Genomic DNA, 19,249 nt, shown 5'->3' on the forward strand with positions numbered 1-19,249 from the left:
AAATATGGAACCAATCTGCGAACAAGGAAATCTACTACAGTCCAAAATTTTAGCTTAATTACTATATAAGACTGAGTGCTTACGAAAGTAAAAAAAAATCACAAAACGTAATTTCAAAACATTCCTTGAATGTACGTATTCTAACCTTTGGTTTTTGCCGCACTTCAGAGCGGAGAGAAGCAATTCTTTGTCTTTCACACTGCTAAGTAAACTGTATGCATCAAAAAGGCTAAAGAAGACAAAGAACCATCAGTACACAGTGCCGTTTTAAAGCATGCAGCTTGAGGGGCCGAGTATGTAAATTAACAATTCAAATCCATAAATCGTTTTATTTCACTTAGAATAGATAGCAGCATGCAAGTATCTCCGAAGAAAATAAGTTCAATTTAACTTTAAAAAGAAAAATATAATATCAATCTTCGAAATGGATGTATGTGTGACTGCAATGGCGATCAAGAATAGTGAGTGGATGTGTAGCAGTACCTTTTGGGAGTAGGATATCTATCAAGAATAGCAACAGCTTTGTCTGGTGACATTCCACTTATCTGCATGAGCTGTTTGGCAAATACCTCTCTCACTGTCATAACCTGAAAAATGTATAAAAACAAAGTTAACACGATTTTTAACTTGTTTCAGAATTAATCAAGCTTGAGCTGAGCAGTTCTTCTTTGTCTGTCTAACTTGGACTACTGTTGACTCGACCACTTTGACCCCACAGGCACCGGTGCCTGCACCAAAGCCTCAAAGGGTGGTTTATTAAAACAAATTAGAGCCACGCCCTTCGTTATTTTTTTAGTCAATCCTAGTTTTATCGTAAATGGTTTGAACCGAGGTGTCATATCATTAATGAGTGAAGCATGATCGTCAATCTACAACAGACTAACACACTTATTGTGATAACAATACCTGACCCAACCTGTTTTTTATTTACCAACAATACACGTACAGACATAAGAAGTACAAATCACTGTTGACAGTCTTCACAGCCAATGATATCAAGTCTTAACGGACAGTCGACCAATAACATCACGACTTCGTTAACTAATCACATCAATCATGCTATACCAAAGCAATCATACTATACCAATCAATTACATGATCATACTACATCATATACCAGAGTATTTATACCATCTACTGACGTTTCACAGAGCACTTGACTTTGGAAGATGACTTCCGCTCAGTTTATCGAAAGGTCAGTCAATGTCATCATCCCAAACAGTCCTTCTCAAGACTAGACTCACCTGGACGATCGTACTTCACTTCGTTATGAATCCTGGTATATGAAGGCTGTTTATGTAATGTCGAAAATAGTGTCGGAATGTCGAAAATAGTGTTCTCCTAAAGAAGCAACTCACTGCGGTCTACGTTAGACTTTGTTTAAACAAACAGCTTTTTACGTTTTCCCTTAAATGAGGATTTCTGTACCTTCAGCGCTGGACCCTGTTAACACTTAACCTTCCAATTCACCTTATTCTTAACAGTTGAGTCGTTGAAGTCTGGAAAACTCATGAGGTACTTCTTATCTGTTTGTCTTGATGTGCTTGAATTGGCTTCCTCAAGTGTCCTTTGAGAACAACTTACCAGAGTCTTATTCTAAGGAAAATGTAAACCAGACAGGAACAAGATCAGTGGTGTTTTTTTTTTTAATCGCCACCCGAAAGTGATGAAACGGTGGAACTGGCACTGTGTATGATTCAATTCAATTCAATTCAATTCAATTCAGTTTATTTCCTCTTGATGTAGTTACTTAGTGTAATTACATACATTTGTAGTTGCTGACGATGTTACTATTGTATTAAGTAAAAGAGCTTGAGCATGGTGGCCAAATAAACCATTCGGTTTCCTAGTTGGCCCCCATGTTACCTATTGATGTTACACTTGATACAGGCGAGGAAATAGAAAGAGGTCGGAGACAAAAAAACACTTGTCCTGATGCTCTTAATTCACTCAGTAGACATAGTCTCCAATTTAGAATGAAGCGGTTGAAGTTCCTTCTTTAGAAGGTCCTTTACCTGTCCAATTGTAGCCATAGTTATCTTAGCGCCGTAAGACGACAGAGCCCTCTCAAACGTGTCCGGACGCCATAACGACATATGATTGGCTGGTTATCAATGTTAACACAAGCATAAAGACAATTAACTCATGTCACTTGCCACTTACTGAGTAAATTCTTTGAAGGTATCGAGTCATCACTGTTAAGTAAGCAACAGACTCCTTCAAATCGTGTGTCCGCTTCACAAAAAAACCGTCAACGACCTAAAGAAACATTAACAAAGATAAATCGAAATGATATTGTCTGGGTGTCACGCCCTGCTTCGCCACTCATTGGAAATATCCTCATTTCGTCCATCACCCTGATATAAAACAGAAAACACCTGAATAAAGCTGAAAATTAACTGTGAGAACTGTGATTACTCTGTGAAGTCTTGACAAATTTAGTCTCTCCATTAACTTCTCTTAGAGAAACAAGATAAATGCCTGGCCTAAGTCGACTGAAGGATGGATGGCTTTATCCATCTTTGGAACAACCAAGGAAAAGGGTGATTAAGCCAAATTCAAAGACACTGTTTCTGTGACTAGCCCCGTTTGAATGGATCGAGATTAGAGCCAATCTTAAGGACGGTGCCTACTATTGTTATTGTGCATACGTTCTACGCATCTCCAGATACTCGGATTACCTATCGGTAGTGCTTACTAATACAGGGATATTTTTGCGCGGTTTAAATTTATGAGGAGAAAGCAGAACTTAGCAAGTGCTCTTGGTATCCAAAAAGAAAATTGGGGGTAACCATGCATTTTTCAGAGATAATTAAGCTTTAATTCGGAAAGGAACGCCATACAATGCTTTGTATTTTAAAGCTTTTTGCTAATATTATAGATTAATTATCTTTGAAAAATGTGTGGTTGGCCCCAATTTTCTTTTTGGATTTTAATAACACTTGCTGAGATCTGCTTTTCCCACATATTCATAAAACCGCGCAAAAATACCTCTGAATTAGTAGGCACCGTCCTTAAAATGAATGTGACCACACCCTATCGTTAGAAAGTTACAAACCTACTCCAACAAGCAGTTAGCCGCAGACCAACCTGAGTGTTGACAATAGCTTGTTGTAATGTGCTCTCTGGAAGGCTCATGTGTTGAATGGAACCAAAATCTTCCACCAGGTAGATAGGGTGTTTCAGCCCACAATGGAGTAAGCGAAACTAGACAAACAAAGAACACAGAGGTCAGGGCCGAATTTCTTGAAGAATGATTCATTCCCCAGCCAGGTTTAAAATCATAACAATCTTGGCAGTCACGGTTTTACCTAGAAATTTTCTAACAGTGCTAACCATGTTTTCAACAACTCTGCCCCAGATGATCTCTAAAAATTTAGTTTTTTAATACTGTTTTCAGGTCAGATCCAACACTTTTTAAAGATTTTAATAGTCTCTACTGTTCTACTGTAATATTAAAAATTACTCAATTGCAAATCCAGCCTAAATCATTTTGAGGTAATCGATCAAATCCCCGTTGTTTTTACTACAAACCAGAATAGCCCATTTCCGAGTTGCTGTTTGCCTCAGCTTCAAAGCGAGTCCTGGTGCACAACCATTCAAATGGAAATGAGTTACGAATTCTTATGCACATCAAACACATTTCCCTTTCAATAGTTGAGCACCAAGACTCGCTTCGAAAACGGGACAAACAGCAACTCGGAAATGGCCTATTACCTTGGCTACACAATTCAGACTACAGCGTGTATCGGAAAATCCAACTCTAATCTGTGCAGTGGCCATAACATGCTTCATCAGGAAACCAAAGAACTTTTCGCTTTCGGGATGGCGAGGGAACGGGAATTGAGAGATGTCACGCGTGAATGCCACGCGAAAGAAGACGGTCCTCTCGCTCGACATCATATTTAGCATTGAGGCGTTGGTCCTGAAATAGCAAGCTTTCTGGCGGACTTCAGTGTCCTTTTCTTCCAACTCTGCCCGGAATTTCTGCTATGTTGACTACAGCAGAATTCTGTCATTAAGAAAATTAATTAAATTTGAGCTCTAATTCCCTAAGCATAAATAAAGCACGCCGGCACAGGCATTAACTGGTTGTTAATCAGGTCTTTTGTCCCAGCAAATGTCCTTACGATCAAAACTCTTCTCCTTTGAATACGTTGCTTGTGTTTATGCTTATCGCACATAAGGGAATCAGGTTTAAGGGTAAGAACAAAATTAGAGATGAACCTTCTGCTCTCGAAATCGTCCATCAATAATACTTCCACAAAGATCATCCATTCTCTTTCTTTCAACGATGTGATCCAACACTAATTCACGAGCCACTGGCACGGATAAACAACCTGAGGAAATTTAACGAAATCATGATCAGATATTCACGCGAAAACGGTATTAATTTTTTCAGTGCTTTTGTGTCCGCACAGTAATAGATTGCGGCTGTTTTCCCATGAAAATGTGCGAAATATTAAGATAAAGTAGATTATACTATGAATTACACACACGACTGTACCTGGTGTGGGAAAAGTTCGTTCTCGCGCCACCCACAGGAAGTCACCAAGTTGCAATTTACGCACATCAAATTGCACTCCTGAGAAAAATACAAATTCTAAATTAAAAATGCGAGGAAACATTTCGACGTGCTGAAACATTTTCAAGACAACATTTTAATTGATCTTTTCAGTCAATTTCGTTGAGTTATTGTATGGGAAGAGCCTTTCACCAATTTTCCAGAATGTGATACGCCGGGATCTGCGTCCTATCTGGACTGACTTTCCTACTCTGCTCCAAGAGGATATTCTCTTGGCACTAAAGTTTTCTCTTTGAACATCTATACTGATTTCATTGATACTGCTATGTGATGAAATCACTGTGTCACCACATTAATGGAAAGGCTTCTAATAAAGACAATCAATGGCTACTTTCATCACAAGACTGCCCGCAGTCCCTTCTGAGTTAGTCGACCTGGCTGCTTTGGTCACACAAGCGAGCAGAGGCGAGATATCTCGCTTGCGAGACCAAAGTGGACAAGCAGTCTATTTCAACACCTGCTGAGCTTTCTTAAACGAAAATTTATTCATCCTGCAAAGTGATCATTGCAATATTATTCGGTATGATGCAAAAAAACCATGCAGATCAAGAATAGTGTTATGCAAAACAGAATATTCAAAAAACTTTTTTAGAACTCAGAGAAAAGACAAGAGTATTTGAAACTTACCCTTGTTAGCCATTTTGTCCCTTCCCCAGCCGACTTATGGCATAATGTGACATCATTCGTCTGACAATTTTCTATCATTTTCCAATAGCTTTTTTCTGAAGGTTGCTTTTTTTTACATGTACGGAATGGTTACTTAGATTTACTTGGTAAATGATTATAACACAATCAAAATTTGAGAAATTTGGAATGAATAAAAATACTTATTACGAACCGTTTTTCTTCAGTTCAGGGGCCAGGCCTTCTTTTCTTGACTTGGCTTGTCCTGTTGATGTCTCATTGACGTCAACACATAAAAGAATATCAAAAGTACCTGTAAAAACACAGTTATGTGTTGAAAATTATTTTACATTAAAATTTGCAAACACATGAGATATAAGCACTTGATGCAATGAAAAAGCAAAAAGGAAGGGATTAGAGTCAATGACAAGTCCCTATTTGAAACTACATGTTTGAGTCAATTCGCACCTGGCCTTAGGACGAACTCTGGGGAGGCACAGACACTGTCTTCTTCAATAATTCTAACCAATGAAAAATATATTCAATCACTAAAATGTCAACTATAATTATTGTTAAGTCCTGGTAATTAATTAAAATAAAGATATTCATACTATTTGCTCAACATAGAGATGAGTTTTAAAGTAAAGTCAAAATAAAACCATCAACATTATTTAACTTAAGAAGCCATGTGAGTCCTAAAAGCAGCTTCCAAGATGACCAGGTTTAAAGGCAAAAGAGATGCTGCATTGCACTGCAGGTAAGCAGTCACTCTTGAAATCCTGGGCGCATGTCAAATGAAAAGATGAAAATGAAATGAAATGAATAATTGAATGAAATAAAAGCACCTTAGCATGGGGGGGGGGGGGGGGTGCAGGGCTGGCCTAGTGGTGAGAGCACTCACCTCCCACCGATGTGGCCCAGGTTCGATTCCCATACTGGGCATCGTATGTGGGTCAGTGAGTTTGCGGTTCTCTACTCCTCTCCGAGAGGTTTTTCGCTGGGTACTCCGGTTTGCCCCTCTCCTCAAAAACCAGCATTTGATTTGCATGCTAAAATTTGTTGATTTTAGTTTACAGTGTCCCAAATTAGTGCCCTGGCACAAGAAACTTAAATAACAGTTCCTTTCCTTTTCTGTTTTTTTCCCCCAATAAATTTAAATCATTCCCTGTCTATACTTCTGTCGGCTCCTGTGCAGGCATTTGTACTACTCTGCAGACTCACCTTTTGGGTTCAACATTGTTTTTTTCTCTTTCTTTAACCTTGGTAAAATTGGCCGACCTTTCTACATGTATCTCTTGTTTATGGGGGTCACTTAGTTTGGCAATGTCCACACAAATATCCCATTCTGGCTTGTTATTTTCCCATGTGGATGGGTTAACTGAACTGAAAGTGAAGTTCTTTTCACTGCAGCCTGGTGGGGACGGACCCCTAAGTCTTGGGTTTGAAGTATTTGATGTTGATGTCAAACTGTCAGATCGTGTAACATTCTCAAGCTTTGCCACTAACACACAGCCAGCATCTGTCAATGTATACCTGAATAAAGCAAATAAAGATGAAGCTTAAAAAAACTATAGAAACCGATAAAAATTAATAATTAAATTCAGTCACTTTGGACCAAAGCAAGTCTTCACTAGGCCAATATGGCCTCAAGTATTTAAAATTACGTACAATAGACCGAATGCATAAATGGCGGCCAAAAATGTATTCTTTTGTTTATGTGCTAATTAGACTCACTAGCCTCGCTCTCAAGCAACATTTCTTTTGTATTTTGTACATGCAAACGAGGCTAGTGAGTCCAATTAGCACATAAACACAAGGATATTTTTTTGGCTGCCATTTATGCATTTGGTCTATATACCTGATGCAGGTCTGATGCATGTGCATGTCTTGTAGTAACAAGAGATTAGAGGTATTAAATAACATTTATTACTATACCTAGCAGGATTGTTGGTCTTCAGAATAAGTCCTTTCTTTGTCAAAGTAGACATTGAAGACCAAGCTGTATAATGACTTCCTGGATCAGGCTGCAGTGAAAAGAATCAGTTAAAAAAGGAGTGAATTACAGCTAATAACTGATTTAAACATTGTCCATTATTTAAAGCATTTTAAAAGCTTGTGGGGCTTTATAATATCATTCAAATCAACATACATGTAATAACCAGTTGCTGCTTACAGAGTGTATAGGGGTGGATTGGAACCAGAATTACAGGCATGCCAATCGAGGGCCTGCCAATTTCTGATACAGGTGTGCAATACAAACAATCACCTCTCAAATATTTTAGTTCAACAGAAAAATATGGATCTCACCCCAGTTGTTACCTAGTGGATAAGTAGGTAACTACCACAATATTAAAAATATACTTCATGTTGAACGCCAAAGTTTTTGTAAATGATTTTACTTAGATGTGATTGGAGTGTGCATAATCACAGTTACACAAGAAAATACTGAAATCTCCTATAGACTGAAACCATTCAATTGTAGCTTTTCCAAAGGATAAAGTTGTCCTGCTTCTGAACAAATGGGGCACAGATGTTATGTTGAATTCTCCAGTGTGGTGTCAATATAACAAGTTTCTCAAATTTAATCACATGTACTTTGTCTGATACATGACTCATAAATGGCACTAATGCCAAAATTAATCCAAATTGAGATTGAGACATCAGAATTTGTTTGAACTGGACTCTGCATTCATTAGGTAAACATAATCAGAAAAAAGTAAACACAAAAAGAGAACAGATTAATAATGCTTAAAATTTTCAGCCAAGAGAAAATTAAACCAATAGATATCAATAAGTAAAAAAAGTCTCGGCATAGCTACAATCTTACTATAATATTGCATACAGTCCTTCACTGATAACTTAAAGGAGAACTGGCCCTAGTTGTTCAAACAATGGATAGCGCTATCCAGCGAATAAATCACTATCCAGCAAATAAACACCAGCAAAACTGACTGAGTTATCCAGTGGACAGTGATTTATCCGGCAGATAGCACTATCCCTCGTTTGAACAACTGGGGCCTGAAGGCCAAAATCAGCAATTTTTCCAACATTGTTTTTGAAAAGCTTAACATAAATAAAGTTAACTGTGTGGGGTCATTTCTTCTAGTTTTCTGTTTTTTGCGAGAAAATTAAGTTCGAAGTTGGGGTTTTTCTGCTGTTTCTGCCTGGGGAACAAAGATTTTGTAACGAAGAGAAACAAGTGCTGCTGTGGATTTTTTCTTTGTTGTTTTGCTGTTTCTTTGTGGACTCAATATTCACAACAAACATCAGACAAAAACACTGCTTCTATATGGGGCGCTTTTGCATGTCATAAGCTGCAAAAATGGCCCCTTACTCCTCCACTCTGAGCCGCAATGCTGATCGCCCAAAATCGGAGTAGAAACAATTTTTTTAGGTGGAAAATGACAGATACATGTATGCCAAAAAGTGTAAATAAAAAATGCTTTTTTTTTTTCCCTTCAGTTTCCCTTTAATACACAAGTTATTTTTATCACACACAATAATAAATGCACTTGGCGGAATTTTCATAAATTGACGCAGGCCGCGCTGCAGGAATCCTACAATAATAAGCCAATTAAAGAATGTAGACGTTATTTTTGTTAAATGATCATTTACAGGTTGCTTTTTCCAGTTTATTAGCCAAAGCTACCACTAAGCCTGGTTCTCACTATTTACGACAGCAGAGGCACAAGTATCAAAATGGTTAGGGTTAGGGTTTGCTTCTCAAATATTCAGGCCCACAAATATTGGCCTGCTCTCAACGGAGTGGCTTCGTAGCTCAGTTGGTAATTAAGAGCACTGCACTGGTCAGCATTACAGAGGTCATGGGTTTGAATCCTGTTAAAGTCACATGAATTTTTCTGATGTCTATAAACAATTTACAAACATTTGTCAACAAAAGATAAACTATCCTTGCTTTCCGCCATTGTTTGGAAAGCTGCCTTGGTAACCAGGTGTTTATCCTTGGAGGAAAAATGATTAACACTAATTATTCGCCATGGGCGAGGTGAATATTGGTGAATAATTGTTTTAGTATAATTACATCTATTAGGTGATTATTTGAAAAGTATGCACTTTCTCTAAAACAGTTAATTTCTTCGTCTGTCACCTCAACAAAATGGCTTGTGGCCATTTTGAAAAACTGCTTAGGTGATTATAGTGTAATAATCACCTCAAGGGCAACCAATCAGCGCAGAGAATTTTCAATAATCACCTACTGTAGGTAATTATACTAATTATGAAATAATTGCAGGAATCTGTAGGAATTTGTAGGACTCTTTTAGGAATCTACTACCATACATGGTGAACAGAAATATTCAATAATTTTTTTTTATTGTTAATAATTTATTGAGGTCATTAAATCGTTTTAAAAATACACAAGACTTAATAATAATTTTATTATGAAATCTTGTATTGTTAAACGATTTATGACCATAATAACATTACACTACCATGGTGAATGAAGCATCACAAAGTGGCTGGGCTTCCTTTTGAAGCTCTGCACGTGTCATGTATCCACGATAGTTGGGCTTCTGCAAAATAGACAGCAACTTTAACCAAGAGCAAGAACTTTTAAACTCTTGTGAGCTTTGTATTTTGATTGTTTGCATCGATACCTTATGACTTCATAATACTAATTACTATGCCTTTCATACAAATTAATTTAAGTGCCAACTTCCCACACAGTAAACAGACCAACAATAATGATTACTTGCAGTAGCTATTGCTATGTGCCAACGAGACAGTCAATACTATACGTACATGTATAGTTTGCAGATTTGTGTCCGAGTTCCATGTTTGGAACCAAACAGTAGTTGTAATTTCAGTTTTTATTTCAAAGTACTGCAATTCATCTTATCTAAGTTAACATTAACAAATAACACACCGGCCAAAATTGACAACAGTGGCCAATAAGAACATGAAAATAAAAATTAATGTAAAAGAACACTCGAATCAAGTGTGCACAACACAATGGTCAGAGAAATGCAAAATGTGTTTTCATTCACCTCCAAACCGGATCATAAATATCAATGTGAACGATGCTGCGTCATGCCAGTTTTATCTAATGGCATCACACATTAAAAGAAGAGCTTTCATTGGTTCTTGAAGGCACATGATAAGAGGCCTCTGTTCCCTTATCTTACAAATGTACATTTTCTCTGGAGGAGCGCTCAAAATTTTTCCTGCATACACAACACTCTCGCTCTTCAGCTCTATTAAGGATGCGCCTTATCAGCCTCGCATCTTCACTTGGCTTAGTCGTTGGCAATTATTCTTTAATTTACAATTTTTGTTGTTACTACTTATCGGCAACCTAACAATATTTCATACAATAAATAAAGTGCTTCAAAACATTTGGCTACCGAGCATGAGGTACATGCAACAGTAGAAGTGGTTCAGGGGTCTCAGTAACAGTTCAACATTACATCATTATAAGTGGCATTAATGGCTATTTGACAAATCGAAAGTGGTCCACAACATTTTGACCACTGTGATGACGAATATCATTTGTCGATAAGAGTACTGAGACAATTCTGAACCACTTTCGATTTGTTTTTTTAAAACAAAATATTCAGCGCCAAAGAAATGTTTATTTCAGAGCATGACCAGAATCATGACACAACGAAAGAGCAAGCGTTGTTTATAACTTTCTCGAAATATGATTGGTTGATTTTCCAAAATCAGCGTTCCTGATTGGCTATTGCATTGCGCAACAAATTTACACGAGCAGGACGCGAGCAGTGTTGTCTAGACTCTTATCGACAATGGCAAATTAGCCAATCAGAGTGGGAGATTACAAGCACACGTGGTAAAAATCTCACTTGACTTTGCCTGTACAAGGTCAGCAACAAGGCAAAGGGGCCTGATCTGTAAGCTGGAATGTACTCACGAGTACTTTTCCTCCTCACTGGCTTTTTCTGAAAATATAAGTTGTACTCGCTAACATTAGAGGAGATAACTACAACAGATGCTAAACAAAAAAAAACTAGTAATAATTCTTTAACCTTTTCCTTCCCAAGAATGATACATTATTTGATTTATACATCTGTATTGGAGTAAGGAATGTGATCACAGTGAACAGTGCCTTCAAAATCCTTGAATTCTGAGCTATTTATAATAATTATGATGCATTCAATTAAAATTTATGTTCATATGGAGTACAACAATAATTTATTTGTACCTAGAGTAAATAAGGATAGAGTGTTGGGCACCAGAGTAAGAAGTAAACTTGAGGTGAAGGGGCTACATGTAGTCTCTGAAGAAACTGTGGTGCTATGTCAGTCAGGAAAAAATAAATAATGTCGATAAGCGGTAAGGTAACTTAGCTACCACAAGAGAGATTGGTCAGCTGAAGCTTCGAGTATTTACCCTTTGTTAGAGCAAATATACGACTACCCATGAAACTAAGTCGAGAGCATCCTGAGCTATTCTAACTTCATACACAGTGTACACTGTACATATGATCAGATGATACCTTCTTCTTAGGAACCCTTTGAAATGCAGTATATTAAATATTAATGTAGTGGTTCAAATATTACCTGGTTCAAACTTTTTTAAACCAGTTAAATTTTGATTTTCCTTAATGTTTCAGATTATGATAATGAATATACTAGACTAAGAAAAATCAAAATCAAACTGCTTTAAAACATTTTAACCCTGTAAAAATATTTTGAATCACAACATGTATAGGCCATATCAAACAATGTACCTTAGTTGTTGTCTTCCTTCCAAAATCAATGTCTACACCCAGTAAAGGTGGAGAAGGAACATTCAGTGATAAACCCGTGGGGTCCATTTCTCCTTTGTTGTTGTAATCTTCCTGAATACTGGCACTTTCTAAAACTGTGCACATTAAATGAACTGTTCTATTATTATACAATAGTTCAAGTTGACAAAATTTTGAATCCTGTAGATGGAACTCAGATTTCCTGTAACTGAAGGAAGGGGGAATGGTGGAGTTCAAATTAAGGGCATGATTAATAAAGGAATGGACCTACTTGTAATCCGTGTCAAAAGACTTCGGGACACTTGTCAAATTTGGGCGCAAAGTAGAGAATTTACTGTACATGCTTCCAACAACGCAAAGCATGTTCTTTGTTTTTTGCAATGCGGCCGGGATTCGAACCCGCGACCTCCCGCATGAGAACCTGATGCTCCACCAACTGATCCACCGGTACGTGGTGACTCTCGAAGCAAGAGGTTCCCAGTTTATTGATCCTTGGTGACTTCAATGTCTGTTTTGACTTTCCTCTGATCTGTGTAGCTATATATGTAGCTTTAAATACCCATAAAATGGAGCAATGATGGAGAGAGGGGGTAAAGGGCACACCGTCAGCTTCCATTGACACCAGCCTCATAGCTGAAGGAACTACCATGTTAAGGACGTTCGCGCCCAAAATGTTCCCACGTACAGCTTTTTTTTTAACTTGCCACGCAGAAAGGTAATGATCTACTTATGCCAAAAAGGCAAAAAAAAAAAAAAAAATGGGGGGTCACCATGCTCGTTTTCGAGATCATGAGGTGCACTTTTAGAAGATTGCGTTACTTTAAGACGATCTTAGGTTACAATTGTAAGCAATAAAAAAGCTACATTAGTGAAATTTAGATCAGGTAAATGTACTCAATTCAACATAACTAATATAACTAAATTAACCTTTGCAGCTGATGTCTTTTTCTGAGGTGAAATAGACCTTGAAAAACGATACATATTAGTCTAAGAAAGAAAACTTCGGTCGCACAAGAGCATAAAAGGCGAAATATATGTCACTTCTCATGCACAGATTTTTTTTTTTGTTTTTTGTTAAAATGGACAAAATCAGAAATGAAAGTAATCTACGAAAAGAAAAATAGGGGTCACCGAGCATTCAAGAGAGTAAAATCTCTGCAAAGTTCTCAAAGCAATGGTATATTCGCAATGTCATGTCATTGCATGACATTTCCGAGAACCTGGATCCACAGCTATCCCATAGTGCCACATGCTTTCACGTTCCATTCTTGTGGAAAATGTTTGCACCTTTAGCATCGTGTTTACCTTCGTGGTCTACGATGCATGACGTGTGCATGACATGCGCGAAAAATGCGCAGTAGCAATGGGCGCAAATGTCCTTAAATAAAGGGACTTAATTTTTACCTCTCTCCCACAAAAAATGCTACTGTTTTGAAGGAGTCAAGCAGGACTCTTAAAAAGGTAGGTGGTTTGAAAAGGGCTGAGACAACAGAAAAGGGTAATCAGCCAACTGTTTTTGACAACCCTAGACCAGCAAACAGTTACCGGCACCAAACAGAAACTACACAATTGCAACTGTACCTTCTTGATTGTGTGCATTATACTCTTCAAATGCTTTATCCAGCCGCCGAGCAATCATGTCTCCTGTGTATGCATGTACCAAAAATATACATTGTAAGTTTGCTGAACAATTTACCTACATGTACCAATTGCATATTTCAAAATTTTCCAGCCCAAAAGTAACAGTTACATGTACATGTATTGAGTTTGCTTGTCAAACACCAGACAAGTTTATCTTAAGTAATCAGTTCAAGAGAGATCAACTCCTTTAAATTAGAAACCTCTCCATCAGTTCAAAAAATCTCTCCATTCAAGAAAAAAAAGCAGTGCAGCCCAGTGGTTATTGAAACAGTGACATAATTCATGTAAATATTGCTGTTATAGTCTGCAAAATGAATTGTACACACAACATGATAAAACTAATCTAAACCAACAGCAGGACTGGTACACTCATGGTAACTCGATGATAAGCCAAAAAGCAATCCTTAGCCCTTGTCACATACACTAAATGATCACGCTTTAAAATAAATTCTTAATGTTTATGGTTGGTACATCATGACTGTAAATAAAAGCTAACCATTCTAGAACAAGTGTTTAGGCTTAAATTGTGTAAACTAGTGCTTAAAACCACTCATGTTATTCTTGGTCAAACCAGACTGTTAAGTATTTCAAACAAGTCTTGCTATTTCTGTCCTGCTCTGAATGCTCAGCAAACCTTATTTCAGTAACCTCTTGAACTAAGTAAATGAATAGCAAATAGCTGTTATTAATGAAGTGTGAACTCTTTTGTGTTCAACAAACATTAAACTACTTTCACTGTTTTTGCACCAGTACAATTAAAATTGTACCAGTTCAAACCATTTTGTACCAGTTCAATATATTCTGTACCAGTTCAAAAACAAATTGTACCAAAGTGCAAATTGAACTACAACATATACACTGTATGTTTTGTCCTTTCCCGAATCATAATTTAAATGTACAAAAGAAAAAAATATGCTACTTTGATCTTCTTACAAAATCCTAACTGTGCAAAGAACATAAGGTGGACATCATGATCTGCAGTCTTTTTATATTACAGTACAGTACATCATTAATTTTACCAGTACTTGCCAATGTTATCAAGTATCATTGCATCCTTTCCACAGCTCAAAGGTAAAGGATACTTCCTCAAAGCTGCAGCTGCCTACAGCAAAAAGATATGAAAATACAATAATTGAATAATAACAATACTACAGTATTATCACATTTGTGGTGGCAACAAAACCACCAGAGTCCCTTTTGAACTTCCTAGACCTACATGTACATACATGTAGAATAATTGTTGGACACAGATTCAAAAGGTAAGTTAACCACCAATTCTAAGACAGATTTGTGAGCTAATACTTTGAGACTTGGCCCTTCACCCTTCACCAGCAATATACTGCTGGGGGGTATCCGTGCGAGGGACTAGCATCCCATCCAGGGCGAAGTAACTGTTTTACTTTCTTTCCACTTACTACAACTTTAACACAGCCGCTACAGGTGCAGCGGACTGTTTAGCATAATGTACATTTGACACGTAATGCGTGACCTATACTGTCACATCCCCCTCTTTAAAACAATGCATAAGGTAATAGAGATCTTCAATACGCTGATACTAAATCAATGTTCATATAAAAACTGTAACATGCTTTGGTTATGAGACTTAACTGTAACAAGGAACAATATGTGTGCTGTATGCAGCCCTTTCAAGAGCTCTAGCGATCGCTGGTGTTACACTGATTCCACGGAAATCACTGTTCTACTCCAAACACAAGTGCATCATGCAATAATTCATCATTCATGTTGCCTGGGTAGCCACTGTTTTGAACCAGCAGTTTCACTTTTGAGAGAAATTCATCTAAGGGTTGGTTGTGTTCTTCAGTCGCTTCAAATACTCAGCTAAGCTTTTTTGCTCCTCTTCGGACAAGTCCCATGTGTTGTACAGATCTAATCCGTAATCTCCCGTCCAAAGGAGTACTGGTAAATATTTGCATTTCTGTTCATTAGTTCTCGAATTCAGAGGGCCTTCAAAGAGTGATTTGCACTTTTGCTTAATTGAAGCGTTTCAGCCTTTGTGCCAAATCAGCACCCAGAGTCCAATCGATTTGCGGTAAATCGAAACCAATTAAGTCACTCATTTCTCCTTGCTTCACTCCAGCTTGTCACTAAGTGACTCAGTAAAGGTAACTTACAGTTTGTTGCTTGCGAGTCTTTGGACCTTCTAGTCACATCCCACTTCTGACAACCATGTTTTACTTTCTTTCACATTTATTACAACTCTAACATGGCCGCTACACGTGCAGCCGACGACTTAGCATAATGTACACATGACATGTAATGTGTGACCTATACTGTGACAGCAACAATTCTCCCAGTTGATTCATGCTACTGCGAAAGCGGGATAAGCTCAGGCCATATATAGGGGCCCTTGACAATGTACATTTACTGTTAACCTTACCCTTCATCAAACAAAGGGTTAATGCTCAAAACATTGACTCACGAATCTTTGTCACAATAATTAATTTGCCTTTATCAACTCGTTTTGATAAAACCAAATCTTTTCGTACATCAAAAGAAACCCTGTTTGCAGAGCAAATGAAGTGGAGGAATTTACACGTAGAGATACACATACTTGTTTACTGTTTATTTCTATAATTTTCACTGTTTTGGTCTCCTGCTTCCTGGCTGAGTTCCTCAACAACTATGAAGCTATTTAAGGCTAAAATCATTCCCAGTAAGGGCACCATTACCATGCACAGACTGATAAAGTAATGTCTTAATGCACTAGTCATTTGTTTCCCCCACCCCCCGACCCCCGGGGATAGTGGGGACATATGGGGAAATTACTAGGGCAATTACGCAAGATTACGCCACAATTATGCCTCTAGGGGGTAGGGAAATTACAAGATTTTCGTTCCTCTGCCCTACCCCTCTGGGGACATACAGGGGAAAATATCGGGGAATTCTTACCTAGGAGGACCGGGACTGAAAAGAAACGAACAGCAATGGTAATGAGTATTTTCACACGTGCAAAATCAATATGGCGTCGTTCCTTATATAGTTCATGTGGCACACACAAATGGCAAGAACTGTATATTGTGGTAATCTCCCTAACATTTCCTTGATGACTCAGAATCTTTTAGGAACAGAGGGGTGTTTGTCTGCTCTAGTCCCCAGTGGAAATACACCTACTTTACAACCATTCAAATGTTATTTCCCTACCCATCCCCGGGGGTCAAGGGGTCGGGGAAACAAATGACTAGTGCATAAATTACAAGTCTAAACGATCAAAAACTTTCATCCAACGTTTCGTCCTTTATCAGACACTATTCGACTGCTGAAAAAAGTGCTTGAGCGTTTTAGTAGGTCATCGAGCTACATGTACTGTGTTTAAATCAGTTAAACACTAAAATTCTCACCTTTCCGTAAGTGTACTGCAGTTTGGAGTTCCTTTGTTTTGCTTCATCCCTCCAATCTTCCAGCCACTTCAAAAAGAGAGGGTTGGGGCATTCACGTTGCTTCTTTAGGCGTTTTGAGGCCATTTTCATGGAACTTAATATATTTGTCCAGACGAACCAGATTGCAATTTACCCGCCATGTTTGCTCAACTTTGCCCTTCGACGATGGGCGCCTGGGAGCTAAATCCCTACATTGGGAGGATTTCCTTCGGGAATCGGGACCCATCCCATATCTTGGCGAAAAAGCGGGAAAAAGCGCTGCAACCTGTTTCAATTCGAGGCAAAGATCAGAGGAGAAACGTTGTATTTGTCTTGTTCTCTACTTTTCCTGTAAAACGTCGTAAACTCTACATTAGGCTAGCCTTTATCCTCAAAATGCAAGCAGAGTGTTCGGAGACGTTTTTCAAGGCCATGTTCAAAGGCAAACGCCGCTTTGATTTTGAGGGGAAATTATCTTCGTAGACTTCGACATTCACTGACCACAAGTCGATGCTTGGAAAAGAAATTATTTGGTAAGATTACAAGTTTACATTGTTGCTTTGACAGAATTGAGAAAACACAAGTAATGATCGATGTAAATTGAACGTTTGTGAATGCCCTCTCGGACAATTCAGCTGAAATTTCATTTTGTAGTCGACGTGAATCTACCTCAGATTTGTAACTTGAACCTAGACCAATGTAAGCGTATAATTCTTGGTCAATTTTAATTTTTCGCTGAAGGCGAACAAAGGAAATGAACACAAGAATGCTTGCCATAGTTTCTTTTGATTTAAGGTCGGCAGAAGTGCGACATCTGGATCACCTGTCGAATTTCTGCCCCAAGTTCGACAGGCATACTTAGACTTAGACGCGACGCAACGTCTGAATTAGCTGTCGAACTTTTGTCAATCTTAATTCGAACTCAATTTAATTGAGTTCAACTCGGCAGAAGTGCGACGTTTGAATCGGGCCTTAGCCGGCCAGCGGGTGTGGTTGTGCTGTGAGGCTGGAGTAAGGTTGGGAGGAATAGGAATAGGAAGAGGTGAAAAGTGAAAGGAAGCAAGTGCCTAGTATTTATGATGGATATAAAAAATTAAGGACATTCGTAATATTTTTGGCAGAACTTAGTGGCATGTTGTCTCTCACTCAAGTTGATGACAATGGATAAAACTGATAGTTCAAGTGGAAGAGCTTCTCTATAAGTTTTATTCACATACCGGTAATGGAGTTTGTTGCCTTCTAAGCTGAATGTTCAATGCTGTGAATTCTAAGTGTGGCCAGTCAGTCATCTGATTGCTGTTCTTACTTCAGGTCATGTAAATCTTTTAGGGTTTTAGTTTACGTTTAGGTTACATAATAAGTTCAAGAATAGCTGGAACCGTTTAGTTGGCCCAATGAAAGTAACTCTGGAAATTATTCTAAATAATACTATTAATGCAACATGTACACCAATAGACTAAGCATGCAAAGGCTTTAAGAACAAAATAAAGGATATTCTATTTGAGAAGATCCTCAAAACCTTTTTCGTAGGTAAACTATTCATGTTATTTATGTTGTTGCCAAAATAGGAATTATTAATGTGACATCTTGTACACCAATAATTTCTCAGGGAAAGGCTTTCAGGACAAAATAAAGGATAATTCTATCGAGAAGGTCCTGAAAACCTTTTTCACAGGTATAAATCTACTCTTGTTGCAATGATAGTAACCTAAGATACTTAAATTACAATAAATGGCTGCAGCCTCAAAGAGGCATTTGCATGCAGCCAATCTTTGTGTCTGTGTCAGTTAATTGGGGAAGGGGTAGATATGTCCTGAAATGCATGAGTATTTTGATAAGGGTAATGAATTGTCCCCATTCTCGTCTCCCCAACTTGAACATTACGCACATCTGGGACTACAAATAATATTTATTATTTACCTCATAAAGTGTCTCCCAACTCCAGCCCTCAAGTGAAGCGAAACACCTGCATTTAACCGTAGCAAAAGAATCACTAACCCTTGCACTTTTGCCGACTAATTCCCGTTAAATTATTTGTCCCTGCTTCTACGAATGTCATTTAAGGGGATATTGGCCCATTAAAAAATACTTTAGAGAGGCGCAGTACGCTGATGATTTTGCCATCTTCACTGACTCAGCTGATGGATTGTAAATTCTTCTAACAGGTTATAATGACGTGGCTAAAAAAATGGGGTTGAACGTCAGTACCACGAAAAAGGAAACTGTGTATCGGTCTGGAAGCCGACGTTTTCATTGACGGTACCAAATTGAAGAACGTACGTCACTCTATTTAAA

The 19,249-nt window shown here is 38.0% G+C and overlaps 1 protein-coding gene across 2 annotated transcripts in view; it reads right to left on the reverse strand.

The window, feature by feature from the left end:
- Positions 1 to 17,151, reverse strand: part of LOC137980495 (crossover junction endonuclease MUS81-like) — a 17,789-nt gene extending 638 nt beyond the window's left edge. The window contains exons 1-17 of one of the 2 annotated variants that reach the window (XM_068827951.1): positions 16,937 to 17,151; positions 14,607 to 14,679; positions 13,518 to 13,580; positions 11,919 to 12,070; positions 11,032 to 11,127; positions 9,661 to 9,741; positions 7,145 to 7,233; positions 6,431 to 6,742; positions 5,678 to 5,730; positions 5,424 to 5,522; positions 4,508 to 4,585; positions 4,228 to 4,340; positions 3,091 to 3,207; positions 2,164 to 2,259; positions 1,471 to 1,596; positions 484 to 587; positions 146 to 229 (exon numbers count right to left, since the gene is read on the reverse strand). In XM_068827951.1, coding sequence (XP_068684052.1) covers positions 146 to 229; positions 484 to 587; positions 1,471 to 1,596; positions 2,164 to 2,259; positions 3,091 to 3,207; positions 4,228 to 4,340; positions 4,508 to 4,585; positions 5,424 to 5,522; positions 5,678 to 5,730; positions 6,431 to 6,742; positions 7,145 to 7,233; positions 9,661 to 9,741; positions 11,032 to 11,127; positions 11,919 to 12,070; positions 13,518 to 13,580; positions 14,607 to 14,679; positions 16,937 to 17,065 — 1,865 coding nt within the window. In that variant the 5' untranslated portion in view covers positions 17,066 to 17,151. The remainder of the gene's footprint in view (positions 1 to 145; positions 230 to 483; positions 588 to 1,470; positions 1,597 to 2,163; positions 2,260 to 3,090; positions 3,208 to 4,227; positions 4,341 to 4,507; positions 4,586 to 5,423; positions 5,523 to 5,677; positions 5,731 to 6,430; positions 6,743 to 7,144; positions 7,234 to 9,660; positions 9,742 to 11,031; positions 11,128 to 11,918; positions 12,071 to 13,517; positions 13,581 to 14,606; positions 14,680 to 16,936) is intronic. The other variant, XM_068827952.1, reaches the window with a different exon arrangement.
- Between the last annotated feature and the right edge of the window lie 2,098 nt (positions 17,152 to 19,249).

The sequence above is a fragment of the Montipora foliosa genome, chromosome 12, assembly GCF_036669935.1.
Source record: "Montipora foliosa isolate CH-2021 chromosome 12, ASM3666993v2, whole genome shotgun sequence".
Lineage (NCBI taxonomy): Eukaryota > Metazoa > Cnidaria > Anthozoa > Scleractinia > Acroporidae > Montipora > Montipora foliosa.